Genomic DNA, 21,475 nt, shown 5'->3' on the forward strand with positions numbered 1-21,475 from the left:
AATATGTTCCCATATGGGAGGAGGAGAGAAATAAGCTCTGCATTTAAACATTTCAATTTGTCTAAACTGACCTATTCTAACACATAATGTTAGGGGATGCATCTCACATATGCTGACATCAAAAAGGAAGAAACAGTCTATAAAACTATGGAAACACTAAGTTTCTTGCAATAAAGGTTCTCTGTTAATTTATGGTCTTATTACTGGGTCCAATTCTGTGTTGAAATAAGAAGCACCTGAAGTCAATGGTGCCCTCAGATGAGGTAAATTGCGTTCTGCAGGAAGCCGAAGGGACCTGTGATTGTGAGTAATGTGCACACAGTACCTGTCCGAGGCTGCACCACCTTGCAGCGCAGGTGCGGGGTGCAGACACACCGCCCCAGGCCCTGCCAGCAGGGGCTCAGTCCCCAGAGCCCTGCTCCTCAGTGCCAGCCCCTGCCCGCACGCCCGCTCTCTCCTGCATCAGTGAATTTATCACTGATTGAACTGTGATCACAGTTCACATTTCTCCTGAGAAACACCACCACACCAAAGGGGAAGGAGAGAGACCTGGCGCCGCGTCGAAGCACAAGGCATTTCCTCCAAGTGTAAGTACCAAATAGAGTGCTGAGTTTGGCAAGTGTCTCTTGTTTTTGTTTGTTTTTAGGTGGATTCAAAGTAAACAGTTTGGCAGGGGCAGTTAAGGACATTTACAATCGTTTATAGTTTACATTTATGCACAGGTATGCGCAGGCAACTTCGCTGGGCTGCCTGTGGCTGGACTTTTACCTCCATCATATTCACTGTCGTTCCCTGACCCCTAACCTGCTTCCCTCAAACCTCCTCCCGTCACAAGCCACCACCCTCCATGCAGACGCTCAAGGCTCAGCTTCCTGTCACAGTGGACAGTGAGGCTGGGACCAGAGGAGCCCATCAAGGCAGCAGGAGCAGGGGTCCCCGGAGCCCAGAGCCATGTTCCAGCAAGACGGCTGCTGGGGCGGCGTGGACCCCGCCGGCCTGTCCAGCCTCCCGCGGTGGCTGCCAGGAGGAGGGCGCGACGACGGTCAGCCGAGGACAGTGGGCCTGTTTCTGAAAAACGTTTACTGTGTGAGGAGGATTCCAAGGCTGAGTGAAAACATCGGAGCCTAAAACGGCGTATGCTGCCGGGTTCCGGTCACGGATTTGAAAGGCGTGTGTGGGACGCGTGTGGGCGGTGCGAGCAAGGGAGGGCACGCGGGCGCCGGCGTCAGAGGGTCGCTCGTGTGCGCGGGACAGGTGAGCGCGGAGCGGCACAGGGTCGAGAGGATGCCACTGAGGAAAACGTCTCATTCAAAGACGTATGCGTATTCCAATCCAACACCCAAAAAAGGCCAAAGGACGGACGAAATATCCTTTCACGCACGAGTGTGACAGAGGAGGGAAGCACGCGAGCCTGTGTGGGCGAGCGCAGCCCATCGCCCGTGCGCGCGACAGGGCAGAGCGCGAGGGCGGCGTGAGCGGGGGACCTGTGAGCACCCACGCGAGTGTGCACGCGAATGTGAGGACTGGTGGGTGCGAGGGAGGGCGGCACGGCGGGGTGAGAGCCTGCCCGTGAGCTCACCGCGTAAAGGAAGAAAACATCCTGAAATAGCATCGATCTCTCGGCTGGTGGGAATATACTAAAATTTTAATGTTCAATATTTTTCTGAATTTCTATAATTATCTGTAATTATGGGTATCGCTTCTCTGGTAAAACAGATGTAGATGAAGCAATTTCGTGGCTTCGTTTCAGTTTCCCTACAGCCGCCCTCTCCAGACTTCTCCATGCTTGAGGGGCCGCCTTCCCTTGAACACGGGCATCTTATCAATACTCCGTCCTGAGGGGCATGTGTCCTCACTTCCCCTCCCTGGCTGTGAGGAGCAACCAATACCACTGGCCCAGGAGCCAGAGCAGCCTCAGGTCCAGACGTGAGCCACCCCCTGCCTGCAGCCTGGGTCACCAGGTTTTTGGAGACGAGCTCAGCCCCACAGAGACTCACATGGCCCAGGAATGGGATCCAATGGATGGCTGTATCTAAACAACAGTTTCTCCCTGTTGCTACCCCACGTGAAATGTCCAAAGGTGTTTTCACCGAATGGAGAGGATACATTGGAATGGGCTGTCTTAAAACAGGCTGTGTCGCATGACCAGTGCTCCCTTTGAAGGGCTCTCAGGGACCCGGGTGCTGGGCAGCCACCCCACCAAGCTGCTGAAACAGAGGCTGACCAGATGACAGGAAGCCAAGAATCCAGATGCAGGACTGAGGTAAGCTGGGTGTGTCACTCTTCTGCCCAAAGCCCTGCAGGTCTCAAGTTTCAAGGTCCTAGCTGACCGGCGCCACCCCCATCTTTACCTTTCTGTGTCCACCTTCTACCCCCTCCCTCCCTCAGCCCAGCCACACTGACGCCCCTGCTGGCCCTCACCATGCCAGGCATGGGCTCACCTCAGGGCCTTGGCACCAGCTGTTGCCTCTGCCTGGAATGCTCTCCCCACACATCCCAATGGCTCACTTCTTCTGCTTGAAGTCCCTGCTTAAATGTCACCTCCTTATGGGGCCTCCCCCAGCCACCACCCTCTGTACCTTCTGTACCCATCTAATGGAGCACACGATTTGCTTCCTTGCTGTTTATCATGTCTCCCCCGGCTACATGCAAGCTCCATGAGGGCAAGGATCCTATCTCTGGCGTTGATTGATCTATCCAGGCACCCAGAAGAATGCCAGCCCTTAGGAGATGCTCAGTAAGCATCTGTGGAATGCAGAGTGGAAGTCAGTCACAGAGTGCAGAGGCTGTAAAACTGCAGGCACCCATTCCTGCTCAGGGGCTCTAGGGTGACAGCTCTAAGCTCTAGGATGGATGGATGGATGGATGGATTCTGCCAAGAGTTGGGGGTAAATCCTACAAATCCCACTTTTCCACAGGATGTTTTATGTGTCAAATGATACACAGAGAAGTGTGCACAGATAAAATTTTAGAACAATTCAACAAATCACAAACTAGTCTGGTCTTTGAGACTAAAATGAATTGGGAAACATCTTGACATACCACTGTCTCCTCCAGCCCTTTGAGGTCCTCCCGGGCCTGTTCCCTTTTATCATTGAGCAATCTGCAAAACAGAAAGGAACCCTGAGCCACCGAAGAGAAATCAGACATTAAGCAGATGCTATGTGTATCTACAGATAAATCAACAAAACCAACCAAACGAGTACACAAATAGCCATTGTCTGCTTTTAAATTAGCCCCATCGAACCAGAATATCATGGTGATGAGAGAAAACAGAGGAAATTATGTAGAGTGCACTCACAGGAGCTTTTCCAGTTTCATTTCTCTCTCTTGGTCCTCTATTTTCAGCTTGTTATAATCAGAACTGAGCTTCTCCTGTTCCAGTTGCAGTTTCTGATTCAAACTGAAATTGAGAGGAAAAAGCAATAGATTCCACATCAATCTGAAATTCTGAGTCATCCGACTAAAACCATGGTTCTGTTCCAACCCCATTAGTTCTGTACGATACGGGCGGCGATTCTGGAGGATTTGGAGGGATCAGACAGCAACCTCACAGCTTCCTCCTGCCCTAGTGAAAACTGATTTCTGGGGAGCATCTGAAAGGCATGAAACATAAGGCTTTGAGGATATATTTATAGTTTGCTTGTGCAAGAGCTTCAAGGGAAAAATAATGAGATGGGAAAAGGGCCGGTATCTTAAAACAGAGAAAGCGAGCGCCCCACCCCCAGCCCTGTCAACAGAACTCTGCTTCCTCGGCCCTCGACGGCATGTGCTCACTCGGGCAACCTCATGTGGCCATTGCCACCTTCCCTGCTCTCTGATCAGATGTTCTGAAAGCATCTCCCAGGTCCAGATGCCTCGCTGACACAGGGACAGCCCTGCTCTGTGCAGCCCCCGAGGAGGGGGTACAGAGAGACGAAATGCGAAGAAAAGAGAGTCTGGGGTCTGCTACAAACAGAAACTTGCCGTCTGGCTGAGCGTGTCTGGTCAACACTATCATCAGCCCAGTGCTCATAAAACCAGAAACCCTTTCCTACAGCCACGCCCCAGCGACTGTAAAGGAAGAGATTACATCCTGCGTGAAGAAAAGCCCGGAGTGCACCTGAAAGGCACAGGCCAGGGAAGCCTCCCCACCTCCCACTCGCTCCCGGACCCTCCATCTCCTCCTCCCTTCCTGCCGAATACTTGGAGGGTGATTAATCAGAATAATGAACACAAGACATGCTGAACACGAAGCACAGCTCGAGCGATGGCATGGGGGTGGCCAGGAGGAGAAGGGGAGCGAGGACACTAAGTGCCTTCCTTAGGGGGACGTAGCACAGAGCCTGAGTCACACCACTGAGGCTTTTGCTGGGGTTACCAGTCTCCTCCTTTAAAATGCAAACGCAGTGTGCCGGCAGCTTACGTGCATTGAAGAGAGATTTGGATCAGCAGTCTGGAGAATTAAACTCTAACTCCAGTCTGATTCCCACTTAGCAGTGTGACCTTAAGTAAAACACTTCACCTTGCTTCCCACACAGAAATCGGTTTCTTCGTCTACAGAAAGTGGGAAGGGAGGGAACCTTTAGTCTAGTCCCTGGGGCAGGGGGTGTCAGTGGATGGAACTGCATTTCTGTATAATTGGTTTTCTTTGCAATCCTTTGCCTTTTATTTGAAACACTTAAAAACATTATTCTGCAGTCAGATTTAGAGATTGACAAGAGGATACACTGGGCAAAAACATTCGGAACCGCCAGGAGGGGGTCCCAAAGGCACCTTCCAGCTAAGCGACTTCTGTGTTGCCAAAGGTAGGGGAGGAGGAGGGTGAGGGCCTCGCGGAGCAGAGCTCCTCAGCAGCTGCCACGAGGCAGGAGTTCGGTGAGACGGGGTGTCACCAGAGACAAACTGCAAGGATGCCATCCTGGTGGCAGTGCCACAGGCCACCAGCACCTCTGAGCACACAGACAGGTGAGGGTGTGGTCCCTGAGAAGCGTGCACACGTGACCAGGGGGCTGGAGCAGGCATGAGCATGTATGTGTTGGGGTGAGCAGGCGGCGGTACTATCTTCTCTGCAGGGTTTGGTTTTTTTGGTACTTTCCCACAGACAGTCTCCCCATGTACTGGGGCATAAGTCCGCCGGGCCGAGTTGCCCACGTGACCCTGCCCCTCGGGGGCTGGAACGGCAGCTGGGCCCGCCTGCCACCTGCCTGGCCGCAGCTCCAGGAGGCTCAGCTCCAGATGGGAGAACAGACCTCGGAAGCAGCACGCCCAGCCCGCTGCATCACCAGGGCAGAGCGAGGAGCCCCACGGGGCAAGGAGGGCAGGGCCTTGGCTAATAGCCACATCCTCCTGGGGTGGCCCAAGAGGACAGAGTCATGCCCACCCCCACAGCCCGAGAGTCCCTGGCCAACTCACTCCCGAATCTCATCAATGATTTTCTGCTTCTCCTCAATTTCATCTCGAAGTCTGGACAGCTGCTTCTGGTGAGCTTCCCGGTGGCTCTCCATCTGCTGCTCCAGCGCCTTCTGCAGCCCAGGCCAAGAGAAATGTGTCATCCACTCGTTGGCACTGAGCCCACTCTGTGACAAGCCCTGCATCCGCATCTGCCTCCCACCCCAAGTCTCTTGGATGTCAGATCCCAAAACTGGGGGCATTTCTGGCTCTTATGTCCCAGAACCTGGCCTTGCTTTATTGGGACAACAAAACCCAGGATCTGTTATAAAACTGAATGGGCCCTAAGAGCAAATTAGTCCCCTAATTAAATAAAAAGATTCCCCGTGACCTTCTGCAGCTCACCCAAGCCACACGGCTTCTCCAGCCAGGTCAACCAGAGAGCACCGACCTCTTACTACCCGCGTGAGCTCAGGCAAGCCTTACAGCCTGTGTGAACTCACTCCCTCGCCTGCAATACTGCGACGACAGCCCCCGGCCTGCCTGCTGCACAGACTTATGGTGATGTTCAAAGGAGACCTTTCAACCACCGCACTCTGAAGACAGGAGAGGGGCTCCTCGAGGCGAGGAGCGATTTTGTCCTGTTGGCTGGAGCAGGGTCGTGCCGTGGGCATTGCTTGAACTATGGGTTTTCGCTCAACGAGCCCTGTAGTTTGCCTAGAACTAATCAAAATCCCACATTTTCTCATATTTTATTCACCTAAAAGTCTTATTTCCCTATCAATTTTCCTTTACTGTTTTAAAATGTGACCAAAATAAAACTCTGTGTTTAAGATGGAAACTCAGATTTGGAGTTTGCAAAGGTTGAAGGGAGAGGTTTTCTTCCCTACGAAGGAGGGGTGAACATTGCCATAGAGGTTAACCCCAAGAACGTGGCCCACGCAGTGACTAGGGGTGTGCTGCCCTCTCCGGCCCTACCAGGAGGGGGAGGACGAAGGTGTTAATGCCACACAGACCATCGCCCGCGGATGTCTCAGGGTTTCTGGATGTTCCTGTCCATTCCTAAGCCAGGCCACACTCTGAGATCAACTCTGATTGCCCAGCGGCGGTCCCTCCCTCTTCCTCCTACACTGCCATACACAGACCTGAAGGCGACAGATTTTCCTAGAACAACAAAGTCCAGTCCACAAGCATCACATGCACCCTGGGATTGACGGAAGGGACGGCCACACACACCTTCATTTCCTCAGCATCCTGCAGCCGCGTCAGATGTTCCTTCTCCTTGTCCTGGAAGCTGACTTCATGCATTTTTTCTGTTTTGAATTTTAAATGATGATTTAAGATTTAATTGGCAGGACTAACACCCAGCCCCAAAAATTAAAAGACAAGAAAAATGGCAAGAGAGTGAAACATCAGCTTATATCACCAATTACAACCCGGAAAAGGACTCCTGGCTAAAGCCACAGCTGACCTCTCCTGCCACGTTACTTAAGTCACCCAGTGGGACTGGAGTCCTTGGGGGAAGAGGTGATCGTAGGGGAAATGTGCCAGATGGGAGGCGGCACCCTAGAACTGCACCCTGGCTCTGTGTGGCCTCACACCTTGGGATGCAGCACAGTGGCTGGCCCAGAGCAGACTGGGGTTGGGGGACCACCCCAGTAGATGGACATAGCCACAATCCTCAATTAACCTGGACAGTGACAACGAGGATAGAAATGAGCAGGTGGAAGGGACAGGCCTTGGCAACTGCGTGGAGGCAAGAGAGGGGGAAGGGGAGGATTCTGACTTGGACAGTTGGGTGGCCTGCGGGAAAACCGAAAGAACAGTAGATTCAGGGTGGGCACAGTCTTCTAGAAAAAAAAAAAATCTAGTTATGGCTATTGTTTTCTGCAGACCTAGAAATGCTTTAACTGGGCAAAAGTGAACATCATGACTCCAGCCAACCAGAGACTGTCTGATTTAGGCCAAGCGTTTGACGCCTGCAGAGTGCTCTAATATTTACCCTGGGCCCGGAGCTTGGCCAGCTCTTCACTGAGTGAGTCCTGGGACTCTTCCAGCTGCCTCCGCTTCTGCTCCATGTTCTGCATGTAGTCCGTCAGAGATTTGATCTTGGCTTCATGCTTTAAACAAGCAAAGGGGGCAAAGGGAAGAGAGAACGACTAGCAAGTTCATCCAGGCTCGCCTGGGAGTGTCTGGCAGGAAAACACAACAGAGCAGGAGTTCTCGTGTCCTTTTTCTGAGAACCAACACCGAGTGGCACATATTTACTCGGGACTCAGAAGTGGACCAAGACAGTCCTCTGTTTCTTCCACGTGTTTCTCTGCCTCGTTCCCCAAGACACTGCCAGTGGCTGTGGCCCTCCTCGCTAGCCACCTAATGTGAGATGACAGAGCCTGAGCCTGCTGGAGAGACAGGGGTGAGGACGGTGCAGGGCCGAAGGCCTCAGTCTTCGAGCATGCTCCTCTGGACTCCATGTTCGCAACTCAAATATTAGGTCTTTTCTTTTCCTGTCCCTCAGACACACCAGCAGTTCCTACCTCAGGGACTTTGCATTTTCCATTTTCCTCTCCCTGGGAAACTCCCCCCGCCCACACACACGTAAACACGCAATCACACACACACACAGTCACACAGTCCTGGCTCCTTATCACCCAGGTCCCGGCATTTTCTGACAGCACCTAACTTCTGCATGATTTACCCCAGCCATTGTTTTGCTTGTTAGCTCTGTAGGACAGATGTTTAATAAACACTAGTGGAACCGCTCTCCACGAGAATAGGTGCTTAATAACTATCAGTGGACTGAATGAACAGAATGGAAGTTTGTGGCTGAACAGGGACAGTGGTGACTTCCAGGCAGATGGAAAATGTATGCAGAACACTCCCCCCTGTTCCGGATCTGGAGAGCTCGCATTTAGGCGGAAAGACCCTGGAGACTGAGCTCTCATCTAACGAAATAACTTCTGCAGAAAATATGACTCAGCTGGAGCAGTCATTTTATAAGCATAGCCGTTGGTGAAGAGGATGAGGGTAAACAAAGATGACAGCATTTTTGCTGGAAATATTTTTGTCAGATTCCTTAATCACATAAGAAAATAAAGGGCCAAGGTTTCTGTTACTTTTGAACCCCAGGAAATAATGATCGAATCTTTGACTTTCTGTAAATTATAGCAGAGTGCAAAATAACACGTATGGAAAGGGTGCCTGTGGCTGATGTGGAAAGAACTTTCTAACACAGGTATTCTTTAATCCTGAAACATCCTAATATTCTCGACTCTGATCTCATACACCAAAGTAGTGTAACTATCAGACCTGGGCAATGGGGGTCCCAGTCCTGGGCCCCAGGCTTTAGAGTACCCCAGTGGGCCTCCCTCTGGCTGCACGCCACTCACAGACCAAGGGGATGTGCACCTGAACCCACGTCCCCTTCCAGACCACACTGAGTCCTGGAGACCTAGGAACTCCCTGCTCCAGTGGCCCGAAGGCCATTCCAGGGCCGGCACTGCCTCCTCCTCATCCATCTACACAGATTATAGTCAACACAGTTCTATCAGCTTCATCAAGCTGCAGCGGGTGCAGAAGGAACTTGGACGTGGAGCTGGAACGTCCAGCTGGAAAAAGAAGAGGCTGGGCTGCAGGCCCCAGCGCCTCTATGTGCACCCACACGTCAGGGCAGGACTGCTCAAAGCACAGGCTGTCGGCATCATGGGTGATCTAGAAATCACGTTTGAGGTGCACTGTTCCTAATGTTTAGCATTTTTCTTCCCAATTTTTATAAATTATATAAATGTCTTTTTAGAAATGATAATAATATATGTAAAAAATAAAGATGTGAAGCAAATCCAGAAAAAGTGGTGTAAATTTCCTCCATAAGCCACTCAAACTTATCAACTGTTTCCCCTTTAGGTTCCTGGTCTTATCTGTAGGAATGCACATTTCACAAAGTTGCAAGGCATAGCATAGATATAACTCAACACTTTCGGTTTACTTTATATCATTATATTTTCCAAATGGCTAGGTTTTATAAATTTTTTATAGGAGCTGTGTAATATTCTTCCATGTACCTTTATCTTATTAGTCCGTCAATGGATATGTGGGTAATTTATTTTATTATAATGTAAAATAACACTGTGCCCAACACCTGCATATAAGCTTTTAATATTTTTAACCAGGAAATGATAATACCATATGAAATAAAAATTTTTCATTTTCATTACAAATGAAAAATACTGTAAGTGAAATTACTGAACCAAAGTATTAATTTGCTTACATTTTTATGGTTTTTGATTTCCAAGGTACTTTCCAAAAGGACTGACCAAATTATGCTTTTATCAACAATGTATGAATATATCAATTTTACTATCACACGCCAGCACTGAATAATCTTTTTTGCTTACGACGTTGGTTATAAAATGGAACCTTGTGGATCCATTTTAGACAGGAGGTTGGGCAAGTTTCTGTGATTACCTATCATGATGGTTAAAAGCGCACCAGAATGAAGTGTGCTTTTGTGTGCCTCTCAGTATTACTGGACACACCAATCCATGCTGGTATCTGTTTCCCACAAATGACTCTGGCTGTTTCAATGCCTGGCACACCACTGACCACGCACAGAAATGTGAGACCCACTCACCAGGCTCAGGTATCAATGGCAGTCCAGAACTGGGTTGCTATTTTCTGAAACTACCTTACTAAAATGACAATGCCATTCCAATGGGAAGAAAAGAAGCCTTACTCGGACAAATGAAATGTGCTCTTAGGGGTGAAAAGCCCTTAAAGACATGGGCTTTGGCTGGAGTACCAGCTCTGCCATTCACTGGCTGTGTGTGTTTGGACAATGTATTTAACCGAAGTCTCAGTTTCCTATCCAAAAAAAGAAGAGCAATGATAAAACCTGCCTACCATGATTTTTTTAAGATCAAGTAAGAAAGTACAGTGCTTAGCAGTGCACGGCACACAATGAACACTCAGTAAAGTGCTACCTGCCATTACTGTCAGTAATAGTAGTAGTAGCAGTAGTTTCCGTTTTCCCATATTGAAGTGGACCTACAGTAGAGATTAAAAGATGAAGGAATGCTAGGGTAGGAGTATTAGAGATTCCATCCAATCTTGTCCATTCATTATCTATTTGTCTATCTGTCCATCTGTGGGTGGATAGATAGTAGGATATATCCTTTAAAAAGGGAAGGGACTCAAGAATGCAAGCAATTCATACAACAAAACCTATCCTTTAGAGTGACCCTGTGTCTTGTTGCCTGGGGAAGCCATGCTCATGTAAAGCAAAGTCCTTCAACCACCCCTACTATGCTCCAGCAAGAGCGCGGAGGGAGCAGGGCTCGAGGGGACAGGGTGTGCAGTGAGGAGGAGAGGAGTGGCCCACCTGGGAGATGAGCAGCTGGCAGGCTGCCAGCTCCCGCTCGCTGGCGTTCATCTTCCTGTTGGAGTCCATCTGGGCGCTCTCCAGCTGCTTGCTGCGGTTCACCAGGGACTTGACCTCTGACTTCATCTTGCTGATGTACAGGCGGGCCATGGTGAACTCCTCCTCGATGACCCCATTCACATCTGCCAACTGAGCACAGGAGGGAACACACTCAAATCCTGCCTCCAACGTCCGGAAGGTCATGGTTCCCCTTGAAACCCGTCCTCAGATCCTCAAGACGTCTGTGGATTTCTGGTTCAGAGTCCTAATCATTGGGCAAGCTCAACGTGATCCCTGAAACCTCAGGTGAAACTTTCAGTTGAAAACCCCTACTAAACATAATCCTCAATTAACCAGATTTTTCATTACAATTGATTTTTAGGATAAAAGAGATGACATAGGAAGAAAAAAACATTGAAGATTTTTAAAAGGAGGTAACCTCAAAGAGAATTCCATTTACTCTCTTCCACCTTACATCTCTGTAACGGCAGCAAGGTCCAATATTCTTAAAGGTGACCCTGAATCCCTATAAAAACTCATATCAAAATTTCAATTATGTGCTTGAGGCCAGGAGTTTGAGACCAGCCTGGACAACATAACAAGACCCTGTCTCTACAAAAAATAATTTTAAAAAATTAGCTAGGCATGGTGGTGCACGCCTGTAGTTCCAGCTACTCAAGAGGCTGAGGAAGGAGGACTGCTTAAAACCAGGAGTTCTATGATCATGCCACTGCACTCCAACTTGGGTGAGAGAGTGACACCTTTCTCAAAAAAAACAATTATGTTGTCTATAGTCTGCTTGTTCAGGTAGAGAGTCTAATGCCTTGCATGTGTTTCTGTAAGCAAGAATTGAAATAAAAAGGACTTTCTAATAGTCCCCAATTAAATAGAAAATCCAATGAATATGAATGTACCATTCATTACCAAAGGCCCTCTTGATGAAAGGTTCCCTGCATCACTGTTCATTGCTGCCCATCTATTTTTTTCTTGCCTTTTCACACCTGCCTTTCCAAGCAGACAGTAATCTAGTTCATTATTTAAGATCATCTAAGAATAGTCTAAATCCACCTTTAGAAGAGAAGACTGTGACATCCAGAATTCCTGTATGATCTATATTTGGTTTCTACATTTCAGAGCTCTACTGGAAACAAAAATTGAAGCAAGATACTTGGGATAGAAACCCATCCACTGAAATATAAACATGGTCTTGAAGGGCAATTGACCAAGAGAGCAAGTAACTGAGTGTGTATTCTGTTTTGACCACCAGAGGGCAGCCTAGCACCTCAGGCGGAAACAAAGAGCCTGGTCCAGAATCCAGCCCAGGAACACAGGCTTCAATTGGTTCTAAGACAATGACTCCAACTATATTTTTTTGATGTTCCACAGCACACTCGAACTGCCTACTTCTGTCGTTATTGCTGTCATTAACTCATCATATAACTATTTTTTCAGTTAACATTTAAAGGCTGAGAAAGTGGAATCGGATATCAGCCCTGACATTTGGTAGCAAATAAGAAGCAGGCTAGAGAGTGCGGAGTATCTGTAACTTGGCGTCAGTGTTCCCACAAGCATTCAACAACAGTATTTGTCAGGTGACTCCAGTGTCAGTCAACACAATGCAGAATCTAAGTTCCAGGCAAGAAAATCTACAAGCATCAATTTCTGCCTCTACCTTAATGTTGGTTCTTGCTGAGCCAGTTACATTAATACTTCTGACTGCCAAAGATTTGCCTACCAACACCACTACTCACAACACTCCTTTTATAATCCAACAGCCTGGAGACAGTGGATGAGAAAAGCCTGCAGTCTGTAAATTCAGTTTTGTTCTTCTGCCTTTGGCACTGGTCCAGCGTGGAAGAGGGATGAGAAACACCTTCCTAAGCCTGACCAGATGTATCCCCCTCCAGCTTCAGCAGAAAAATAGAGGAACATCTATCTCTTCCACATGGAATCCACAGCCCGTACCAGCCCCTGGTGGGAAAACACTGCTGAACAATAGCTCGGGCACCTCGGGAAGAGAACAAACCTATCTTCTTTTCCAGGTCTGTCAAAGTAGGACACTTTGTTTCCTATGCCCACATCCCGTGTAAGTTGGGGAAGGGTTAAAAATATCTATCTATCTATATATGCACAAACACACACACACACACACACACACACACACATATGTAATGAAGGGCTTCCTCCAAAGTGAGAGCTGGACATTCCTCCTCCAAAATCAGAACAGTAACTTCTGAAGCCTACTCTTGTCCTAGGAGTTCTAAAAGGAGATGAGGAGTTGGTGTCTGATGGAAAAAACCCAAACAAATGGTTTTTAAGTGTGAGGTTTCTTACAATTGCAGAATTTGTATATTTAGTGGTTTCGTGTTCAAAAGTGTCCAGTAATTCCAGCACACTATTATTTCCAAAAGAATAATCAGAGTTTGCTGCAGAAATGTTTTTATAACTCTCCCAGGAGCTGACAATGCTTCCAGAAGTACATGCTAGGCCAAGAGATCCGTGGGGTCCAGTACCAGTGACCAATCGGGGAGAAAAGCCCTGAAATCATAGGGAAGCTGTGGTCTGCCACTTCTCCCTGCCTACAGACAAGGACGAGTCACCCCACCTCCACCCCAGGCCTCCCAGAGAGGGAGTGTCTGTGCAAGGTGGGAACTATTGCCACTTCTAGGCCACGTCGAAGCTAAGTAAAGTGAGTGTTCATAGTCGAAGGCCTACAAGTCAGAATGGGAATAAAAGAAGTCGGTGCGGGTTGAAAGAAAATTAGGCAGCCAGTCCAATTCATTTCACCTACTCTACTTCAATTTTCTACTCAGTTTGTGACCAGCTTCCTGGAAATCTTTGTTTTAAGGTAAGCCCAAAGCCATAGGTACATGCGAGGAAGAGGAGGCTTACTAATAAACCTGGATAAAGTTAACACTGAGCTCGTCCCATCCTTCACTGGGCTCATCTTGTATTGTTGACTAAACAAAATGCCTGGACTCTGGAAGTGTTTCAAGACGTGACTGAGCTGGGGAAATACGGGTTTTTCCATTTCCTGGCTGATCGGGTCTGTCGTATCCTGGAACTGAGGACTGGGGGGACTCCAACAGCCACCTCTTCCCCTCACCCCCAAAACCTGTCAGGAGGGACCTTGTATTAATAGGAGTTGAACAGGATTTTAGGAACAAAAATCCAAGATCACTGAGACATTTCCTTGATCTCATGTTCCTATATCAAAAGAATTACTGTATCAATTGAAAGTTACAGCCAACAAAAAAAAGTATCTGGACCTGTAATGATAAATCTAACAAACAGACGTAGAGGTCATATAATCTCTTAGTTGACAGCCTTTGAGATTATCTCAACTCATCTTGTCACTTACAGATTAGGAAAATGAAGCTCAAAGAAGGACAGTGACTTGCCCAACGTCATACAACTGCTAATGTCTGCGCTCATTGCCCTAATGATTAAATCATAATTATATAAGGAAAAAGGCAGAATGATTAAGAATGTAATGACCTATACGTGAGAATTATCAATGAAATTAACTAGGGCATCCAATGTTTGGAATCCAAAAATAATCTCAAAAACATCTAATTGAGCATTTAAAAATAATCTCAATCATACTTCAGATTCCCAAAGGTTAAAGACTCTTTTTTTAAAATGCTGAAGCACCCAGACACTCCTTGATTTCATTAGCATTTTCATCAGCTCTATTTTAGAACTTTGCATAAAAATACCTTCCTCCTCTATCGTTTTTTAGCGGCAGGCACCAATGTCCCATAAATCAACTCTCCCTTCATCTTGTGAGGGCCATTTAATCACCCAACACCAAAACTTTATTGCTCAACACCAACATTATGGTTCAAAAAAGTAAATCCTCAAATACAAAAATCACCAAACTGAAGTGTAATCAGATCAGCTCTATCATATCTGAGAATTCTGTGTTAAAATTAGATTCATTCACAAGGATTCATGAAATATTCAGTTACAATAGAAGTTCCATGAAAGAATGGTTAAGTTTATAAGAGGCCATATACTCTAAGCTTAGACCTGTTACACCATCCAAAAAGAGCTTTCAATGTTTCCCATAAATAGTCCATAAACCAAAACCCAATCTTGGGAGTGTTTTCCAATATGTAACAATCCCAACTCACGACCTGAGTGTTCCCACTAAGCAGGCTGATGTAGAATTCAGCCTTTTAAAGATAAAGTGGCTAACCTCCAAGAATTTGGTTTTAGGGATTTGTGAGGAAGCTGAGCAATATGACACCATTCTCTAGCTTGATAAAATCAACACACATTTATCAATGACTATTCTCTATAAGACGCTGCCTTATTATAAAGCTACGGCAATCAAAACATCATGGTATTGGCATAAAGATTAGATGGATGAAACAAACTAGAGACTGAAAACAGCACCACACACTGTTGTGGGTGACGGACATATTCACTATCTTAATGGTGGTGATGGTTTCATGAGTGTACGTGTACGTCAAAACATCACAACTGTACACGCTTTAAATACATGCAGCTTACTTTATGTAAATTATACCTCAATAAAGCTAATTTTTAAAAATGCCTCTATCCTGTTTTTCAGGTTAATGACAACAATGGCCTCTCCAAATTCTAGCAAATTGTTCTCGGCTGATAACATTTTTATTCTCTCTTTTCCCTCTATTCTGAGCTTCTGGATTTTATACCACCCCATTCTCCTCACTTCTCTTACTTCCTTGCTATCCAAAGCACCAATGTGTACAACCTCAGGGGATTAATCAAGATTGGTTTAAGCTACTTATAGCAATCCTAGTCCCCTTTGCTTTCCCAGCAGTTTGGAGTAATCATGTGATCCCAATTCTGGCCAATGAAGTATAAAGGTATGTCCACTGTGGACTTTTGGGATCTGTTTCCTTCCTGGATGAAAGCAGTTAGCTTTTTCAGCCCATCAGGATGTGGCTGAGTAAGGATGTGATGATTGGTGCTATAGCAGCTATCTTGCTACCATGAGGCAAAATCCTAAAGCTATGGAAAGGAAACAGGCTGAGGAAAGCAAAAAGGAAATAGAGAAAAAGCCTGGGTCCTTGACATTGTTAAGCCACTGCACCAAACCAAAATTTGCTTCTCAAACTTTAGTAAGCATAAAAATCACCTGTAGAATCTTGTCAAAATGCAGGTTCTGATTCAGCAGCAGGTCTGAGGGGAGGCCTGAGAGGCTATAGCTCCAATAAGCTCCCAGGTGAGGCAGATCACACCCCAAATAGCAAGATTCTAGACTTCTCATATTGTGAATAATTAAATGTGGTTTTATTTCTTAAGCCACTGTTAGAATCCCGTTACTCCCAGCTGAAATCTTTCCTGATTTGCACGGACTGGTTAGAGAATTTTCACTCCACTGGGTTCTTACAGAAAAGGAGAAACACAATTCTGAGACAGAATTGTTGCTTAAGATATCCAATTCCCAACTTCTGTGACGTTGGCAAATAAGTTTGAGGAATAAACCAATTTATATATAAAGCCAACCAAAGCTTGAAAATATTCCCTAGATTTGAAATTAATTTTTTTTTCTCCTCCTCCTAACCCCAACAATCATTTATTCACTTAGTCATTCAATCGGTCCTTTTTTTATCCATTCAAATACTACTCAGCACATGGCAGATGCAAAGCATGGTGCTAAGCATTGAATACTTACGACAATAAAATGCAGATCCTGCTAACTTAAAAATTACGCCATGAAAAGGGCAGGTAATGAGGATAAAAAGAAGGCTGGCTCACCGTCTTCACATCGTTGGTGCCAATAATTCCACCTATCTCTCCCAGATCCTTCAACAGCAAATTCAGGATCTCAGTAGCCCTCTTTTTCTGGTGGTTGCTCAGCTCTTGTAGCTGGCTCAGCTCTCTCTGTGTGGTTGTCAATGTGGTCTGAAAAACAAATTTCAACAACAAATTAAAAGGACTGCCCATCATTTTCATACATGCAGCATTACAAAGAATAACAGCACTGTGTAGGATGGAGTTCATCGTTTCTCGTGACTTCAACGTAAGAGTCCTTTTAAGGCAAGCTGTAGGATACCACTGCATTCTTTGATAAGAAGAGAACTCACATCAATGAGTTTTATCATGTGACCTAATATGTTATATGTCTATATAGCAGATGACCATTTCCAGGTCAGTGAAATAAGTTATTAAAAACAAATAAAGCTGAAAAAGGAGCCCTTAAGTTTATAACATGTAATCCTATCTTCCCACTTACCCAGATGTTCTGTTTCAGTCCACCCTGTGTTATTTCAGGGTCCAAACATACCTGCAAGTATCCTCACCCCCACTTCTAAACAAACCTGCTCCCTGGGCTCCATATTCCCACCTGACTTCATAAAAATAGATAGGCCTGGAATACACAGCCCAGAGGAACATTAATAACTTTAGAGAACAACCTCAAAAAAATCTTCTAATTTTCACAGTGAAGCTGAATTAAACACTATTCATCTTTTTTCAAAATTAGTTAAGTTCAAAAGATGATGTACTCTTAATATATAGCAGAGCTCTATTTTCTTGTCAAACTTTAACAAATTCATCTCTTTTTCATCCTTCATATATGTTGCCAAAACATACATGTCTTAACTAACTCTCAACATGACTAGAATAGCCATCTTTTGGTGTTTTGGTATTAACTCGGCCAACAAACAAATAATTCCCCTACTCCTAAAGCTATGGAGGTTAATGCAGAGACATTTATACAATTCTTCCATATGCAGCTATTTTACTAGAGCATTTTTTTTTAATGATCTAACTAAAAATAGTACTCTAAACCAGTCTAACAGAACTTTGGTTTGATGGAAAATAAGAACTGTACTATGAAAAATGTGTCACTGTTTTCAGAAGCAAATACTACCTAGGACCAGTTAAAAGAATCCTGTAGAAAACACTACACGGAGAAAAGCTAAGTCTCCCCCTTTCCTAAATGACTTCTGAAGGAGTTTGTTTTGTTTTGTTTGGCATTGCAAACTGTTTATTTCATTTTATTTTTAAAATCCACAGAAGCAGTAGTCCCCATCTTGGGAAGCCATTAGAAAAATTTTCCTCCATGCAGCTGAACGTATAGAGTGAGCAGCATTTCCTATCAGCTCCACGATCGGCAGATTAGTGCCTTCCTGCACCATCTGCTGCTTCTCCTTGCCCAGGAGGACTGGATGTTTTCCATGAAGCAGGCTGGGCACAATCCCATGACACCAGGCCATTGGGCAGAGGTGCCAAGGGCAGCAGGTTACAGCCACTCGGTTTCTCCACCACCCATTTTCCAAATAAATAAGGACACATCCCACCACCAGCCACCATGCCAAATGCTCACTGGCCCTGCTGCCGCTAGCTCGCTGTGCAGAACCTGCAGCATCTTTCACTCGGAGAAGCTGGCAGTAAGAAAATGTGCAGACTGAAGCACTGGCTTACAGCAGGACAGCAAACGAACAAGGACAGCTTATCCCAGGTTCCTGAAGGTAACAGTTAGGACAGGAAGCTGAGGAGAGGGAATGGATTTCATTCAGGAGGGTATAAAAAAGAAGAGTAAAGTCCACACCTTCCGTGGGTCCCCCACTCTTATCTATTAATAGCAACACGTTGGGATTTGTTTCTTGATATTGCAGCATATGCATAGATCTATGCTAAGTGCTTTACATAAACTGTCACTAATCTTCATACCATGTAAGAAGCATATTATTATCACCAATTTTATAGATAAGGGAATAAATACTCAAGAAGTTTAAATGTCTTGACTAAGGCCTAAGAGTTGGGCACACTTAGAGCCCTTACAAAAGCAAACCATGTAACCAAAACATTTGTAACCTGTAATATTTTGAAATTTAAAAAACAAATTTGTAACTAGGATTTTTCCGGCTCTAAAGTCTGAACTCTTTGGACTATTCCCACAAGGCATCCCTGCTAATGAATAAATTCTCTTGATATAAAGCAGTTGTGATATGCAGTTCTAGGACGAGTGGACAAAAGTCACTTCCACAAAGTATTTCAATTGTTGGAGGGACCTCAGAAAATGCATTTAAGTCGAACACTAAACAACCATTCAGCCACTGCCTTCCCACAGTGTCAACAAACATCAATATAAGTACAGGAATGGCAGCCAAAGAAGTCCCACCCCCTAGATAAAAATGATCCAACCGTTTTCTGGGCCAGCTCATCTGTCAGCTGCTCATTGGCTCTGGTCTTGTCCTCCACTTCTTGTGACTTCTGGTCATAATTGACAGCCAGCTCCTCCAGGGCCTGGAGAACTTCCTTCACCTCATCTTTGGCCGCCTCATTTTCAATCTGGAGACGTGTCAGCTCCTCCTGTATCTTCTCATAGTCTCTTCTTGTGGAAGCTAAAAGCTGGGGAAATGAGATGGCATGGAACATGTGAATGTAATGTTCAAATATTTATGTTCTGTGCTCTATCCAAAATAAAATAATTTCAAAACCAGATACAAGAAAACAAGCTGGAAAAGATTCGGGGTGACAGAAAACCCCACTATATGGTCCAGATACTAAATAAAAAGACATGTTCTTATTTCAAAAATCTGGGATTTGTTTGTTTGTTTGTTTACTTTAAAGCTGTATAGGCTTAACACGAAGCATTAATTACACATCAAAAAGCACTGGAATTCATAGCTGGTTGGCTATTCCATATATTAAACAAAAGATAGGGGAATCATTTGCAAAGGCTATAATAATACTTAAACAGTTTTTTTTAATATCATCAAGATTTCACATTGTGAACTGGTTGATTTCAGATATACCCCAAACATTGTCACTACTTAAAAGTGAATGCCTGGGCTTGTGGATGCTTTCATTATCTTTGTTTCTACCGTATTTTCTGATTTTCCTACAATAAATAGATATTGTCTTGATAGTATAGAAAAAGAAAAATATTAAAGAGTTTTAACAATAAGAAAAAGGAAAGTTTATTCCAGGCAGCAGTACCCATGTCGGGGAAGGGATGGAGTAGAATGGGAGGTAGAGGGCAGAAAACACTAAGCAAATACAAGGTCTCAACTGTAGTTAAGGTAGAAATCAATTAAATGTGGTTCATCTGATTACAGAGGCATAGATTACCTCCCTACCGAGGGAAGTGTTTGGGCAGGGGAGGTAATCATTGCCCTGAAGAGTTGAAGAGGAACAAAGAGGAAGAGGAGGAAATGGTTACAGAGACAGTTGTGTCTAAGGAGGGCTGGGACAGGACACGAACCCAAGCCACCTGCTGTCATTGCATCGTGTGATCCAATCCATAGCATTTTATTGATAGCAATGAAGCAGAAAGCAACTTAAAGCACAAAAGGAACAATACTTAGATGGTTCTCAGCGAGGGAATTACTAATCATCTATGTTTGATAAATTGGCTGTCCGTCCTTTGCTTAGGTTCTTGTTTGTAAAATACTTGGGAAAACACAGCGTAATGGAAACATTTACTAGTGAACTCTCCTTTGGGGAGAGACTGAAAACAATCTGCCTCCTTTTTAGTATATCAGATATATGCTAACATAGCACTTGGGCCCCTTTTCTCTTTACTTTCCCCTCTTCTACCTTCTACTTTTGATTTTGCTTCCCTGCAGGACAGCAGGAAAACATGGTCTATATCAAAGACCCGGGTCCGCTGATTTGCAAAACTGAAATAGGCTAAAACAGCAGGACACAGGAGTGCTGGGTATGAGGACGATGAATCCTCCTTCCCAACTACTAAGCTCTTCCAGGACTAAGTGTAGCAACCGGCTACTCCCTCTCAAAAACCCAAAGCTCTACGAAGTCAGGCATTTAATTTTCTAAATTCAGTGAAAATCAGCTTTTAACAGGCATTGAAGGGAAATCTACCAAGAAATTTTCACACGATTCAGTGATTTTTGAAAAAATTCTTTGCAAATTAAATTTCTGGAACAAACCGACAACAAAGAGTAATAAAAAAAAACTTTATAAAAAAATTTATTGCGCTCTTTACCTCATCCTGATCCAACATCTGTTGCTTTAGCTTTTCAGCCAGCTGGCTCTGCTGGTTAATTTCATCATCCTGAAACAAAACATCATGTTTAATATTTTTGGGTTAGTTATGTCATTTCTGATATTCTGGTTTCCCGACGGCAGGCGGCTACCCTAAGCTTGCTAGGAAGATGGAGGGAGCACGGTGTGGTGGGCCTCCACGGAAGAGATACTGGTTCTGGGATCTCACTTGGCTAAAATGCCTCTCCATCCACCTTTCTCAGCAGATGAAACATCTGGATATTCTGGGAAATATAATATCCTACATACTCAACCCAATTCCTGCTCATCCAGAAATCAGAGATCCGGGGTTTGGGAACTGCAAGGGCCTTTGGAGATATCCTGCCCAATTCAAAGATGTTAACAGTGTATTCCTAATACAATAAGTAGGGAGAGAGATTCTAACCATCTGAGCTGTAGTATACTAATGTCCCCAAATCTTACCAAACACATCAGTGACCAGGGATGCTGCCACCTGATAGGTAGGAAAGACCACTGTTTCCACTTCAGACCTTTCGGTTAGGGAGACTGGAAAAATACTGACTAGAGAATTAATCTTTCACATTGGCAGATCTCCCTCTTGATTGGCAGTTAATTTTCTTACCAGTTTTTAAAAAAACCTCACGGCAGCCATGGACAGAAGTATTGATGCTTACTCTGGGCTGTCGCTGAAGAGGGAAAGGCAAATTCACTCTCCTC

At 45.3% G+C, this 21,475-nt stretch overlaps 1 protein-coding gene across 1 annotated transcript in view; it reads right to left on the reverse strand.

Moving 5' to 3' along the window:
- Positions 1 to 21,475, reverse strand: part of KIF5C (kinesin family member 5C) — a 139,280-nt gene that overhangs the window by 17,566 nt on the left and 100,239 nt on the right. Inside the window, exons 13-21 of the mRNA XM_012659446.1 lie at positions 20,739 to 20,807; positions 18,932 to 19,138; positions 16,538 to 16,684; positions 10,748 to 10,936; positions 7,373 to 7,490; positions 6,607 to 6,683; positions 5,395 to 5,504; positions 3,302 to 3,403; positions 3,043 to 3,103 (exon numbers count right to left, since the gene is read on the reverse strand). Coding sequence (XP_012514900.1) covers positions 3,043 to 3,103; positions 3,302 to 3,403; positions 5,395 to 5,504; positions 6,607 to 6,683; positions 7,373 to 7,490; positions 10,748 to 10,936; positions 16,538 to 16,684; positions 18,932 to 19,138; positions 20,739 to 20,807 — 1,080 coding nt within the window. The remainder of the gene's footprint in view (positions 1 to 3,042; positions 3,104 to 3,301; positions 3,404 to 5,394; positions 5,505 to 6,606; positions 6,684 to 7,372; positions 7,491 to 10,747; positions 10,937 to 16,537; positions 16,685 to 18,931; positions 19,139 to 20,738; positions 20,808 to 21,475) is intronic.

Source organism: Propithecus coquereli, unplaced genomic scaffold, assembly GCF_000956105.1.
Source record: "Propithecus coquereli isolate 6110/MARCELLA unplaced genomic scaffold, Pcoq_1.0 Scaffold118, whole genome shotgun sequence".
Classification (NCBI taxonomy): Eukaryota; Metazoa; Chordata; class Mammalia; order Primates; family Indriidae; genus Propithecus; species Propithecus coquereli.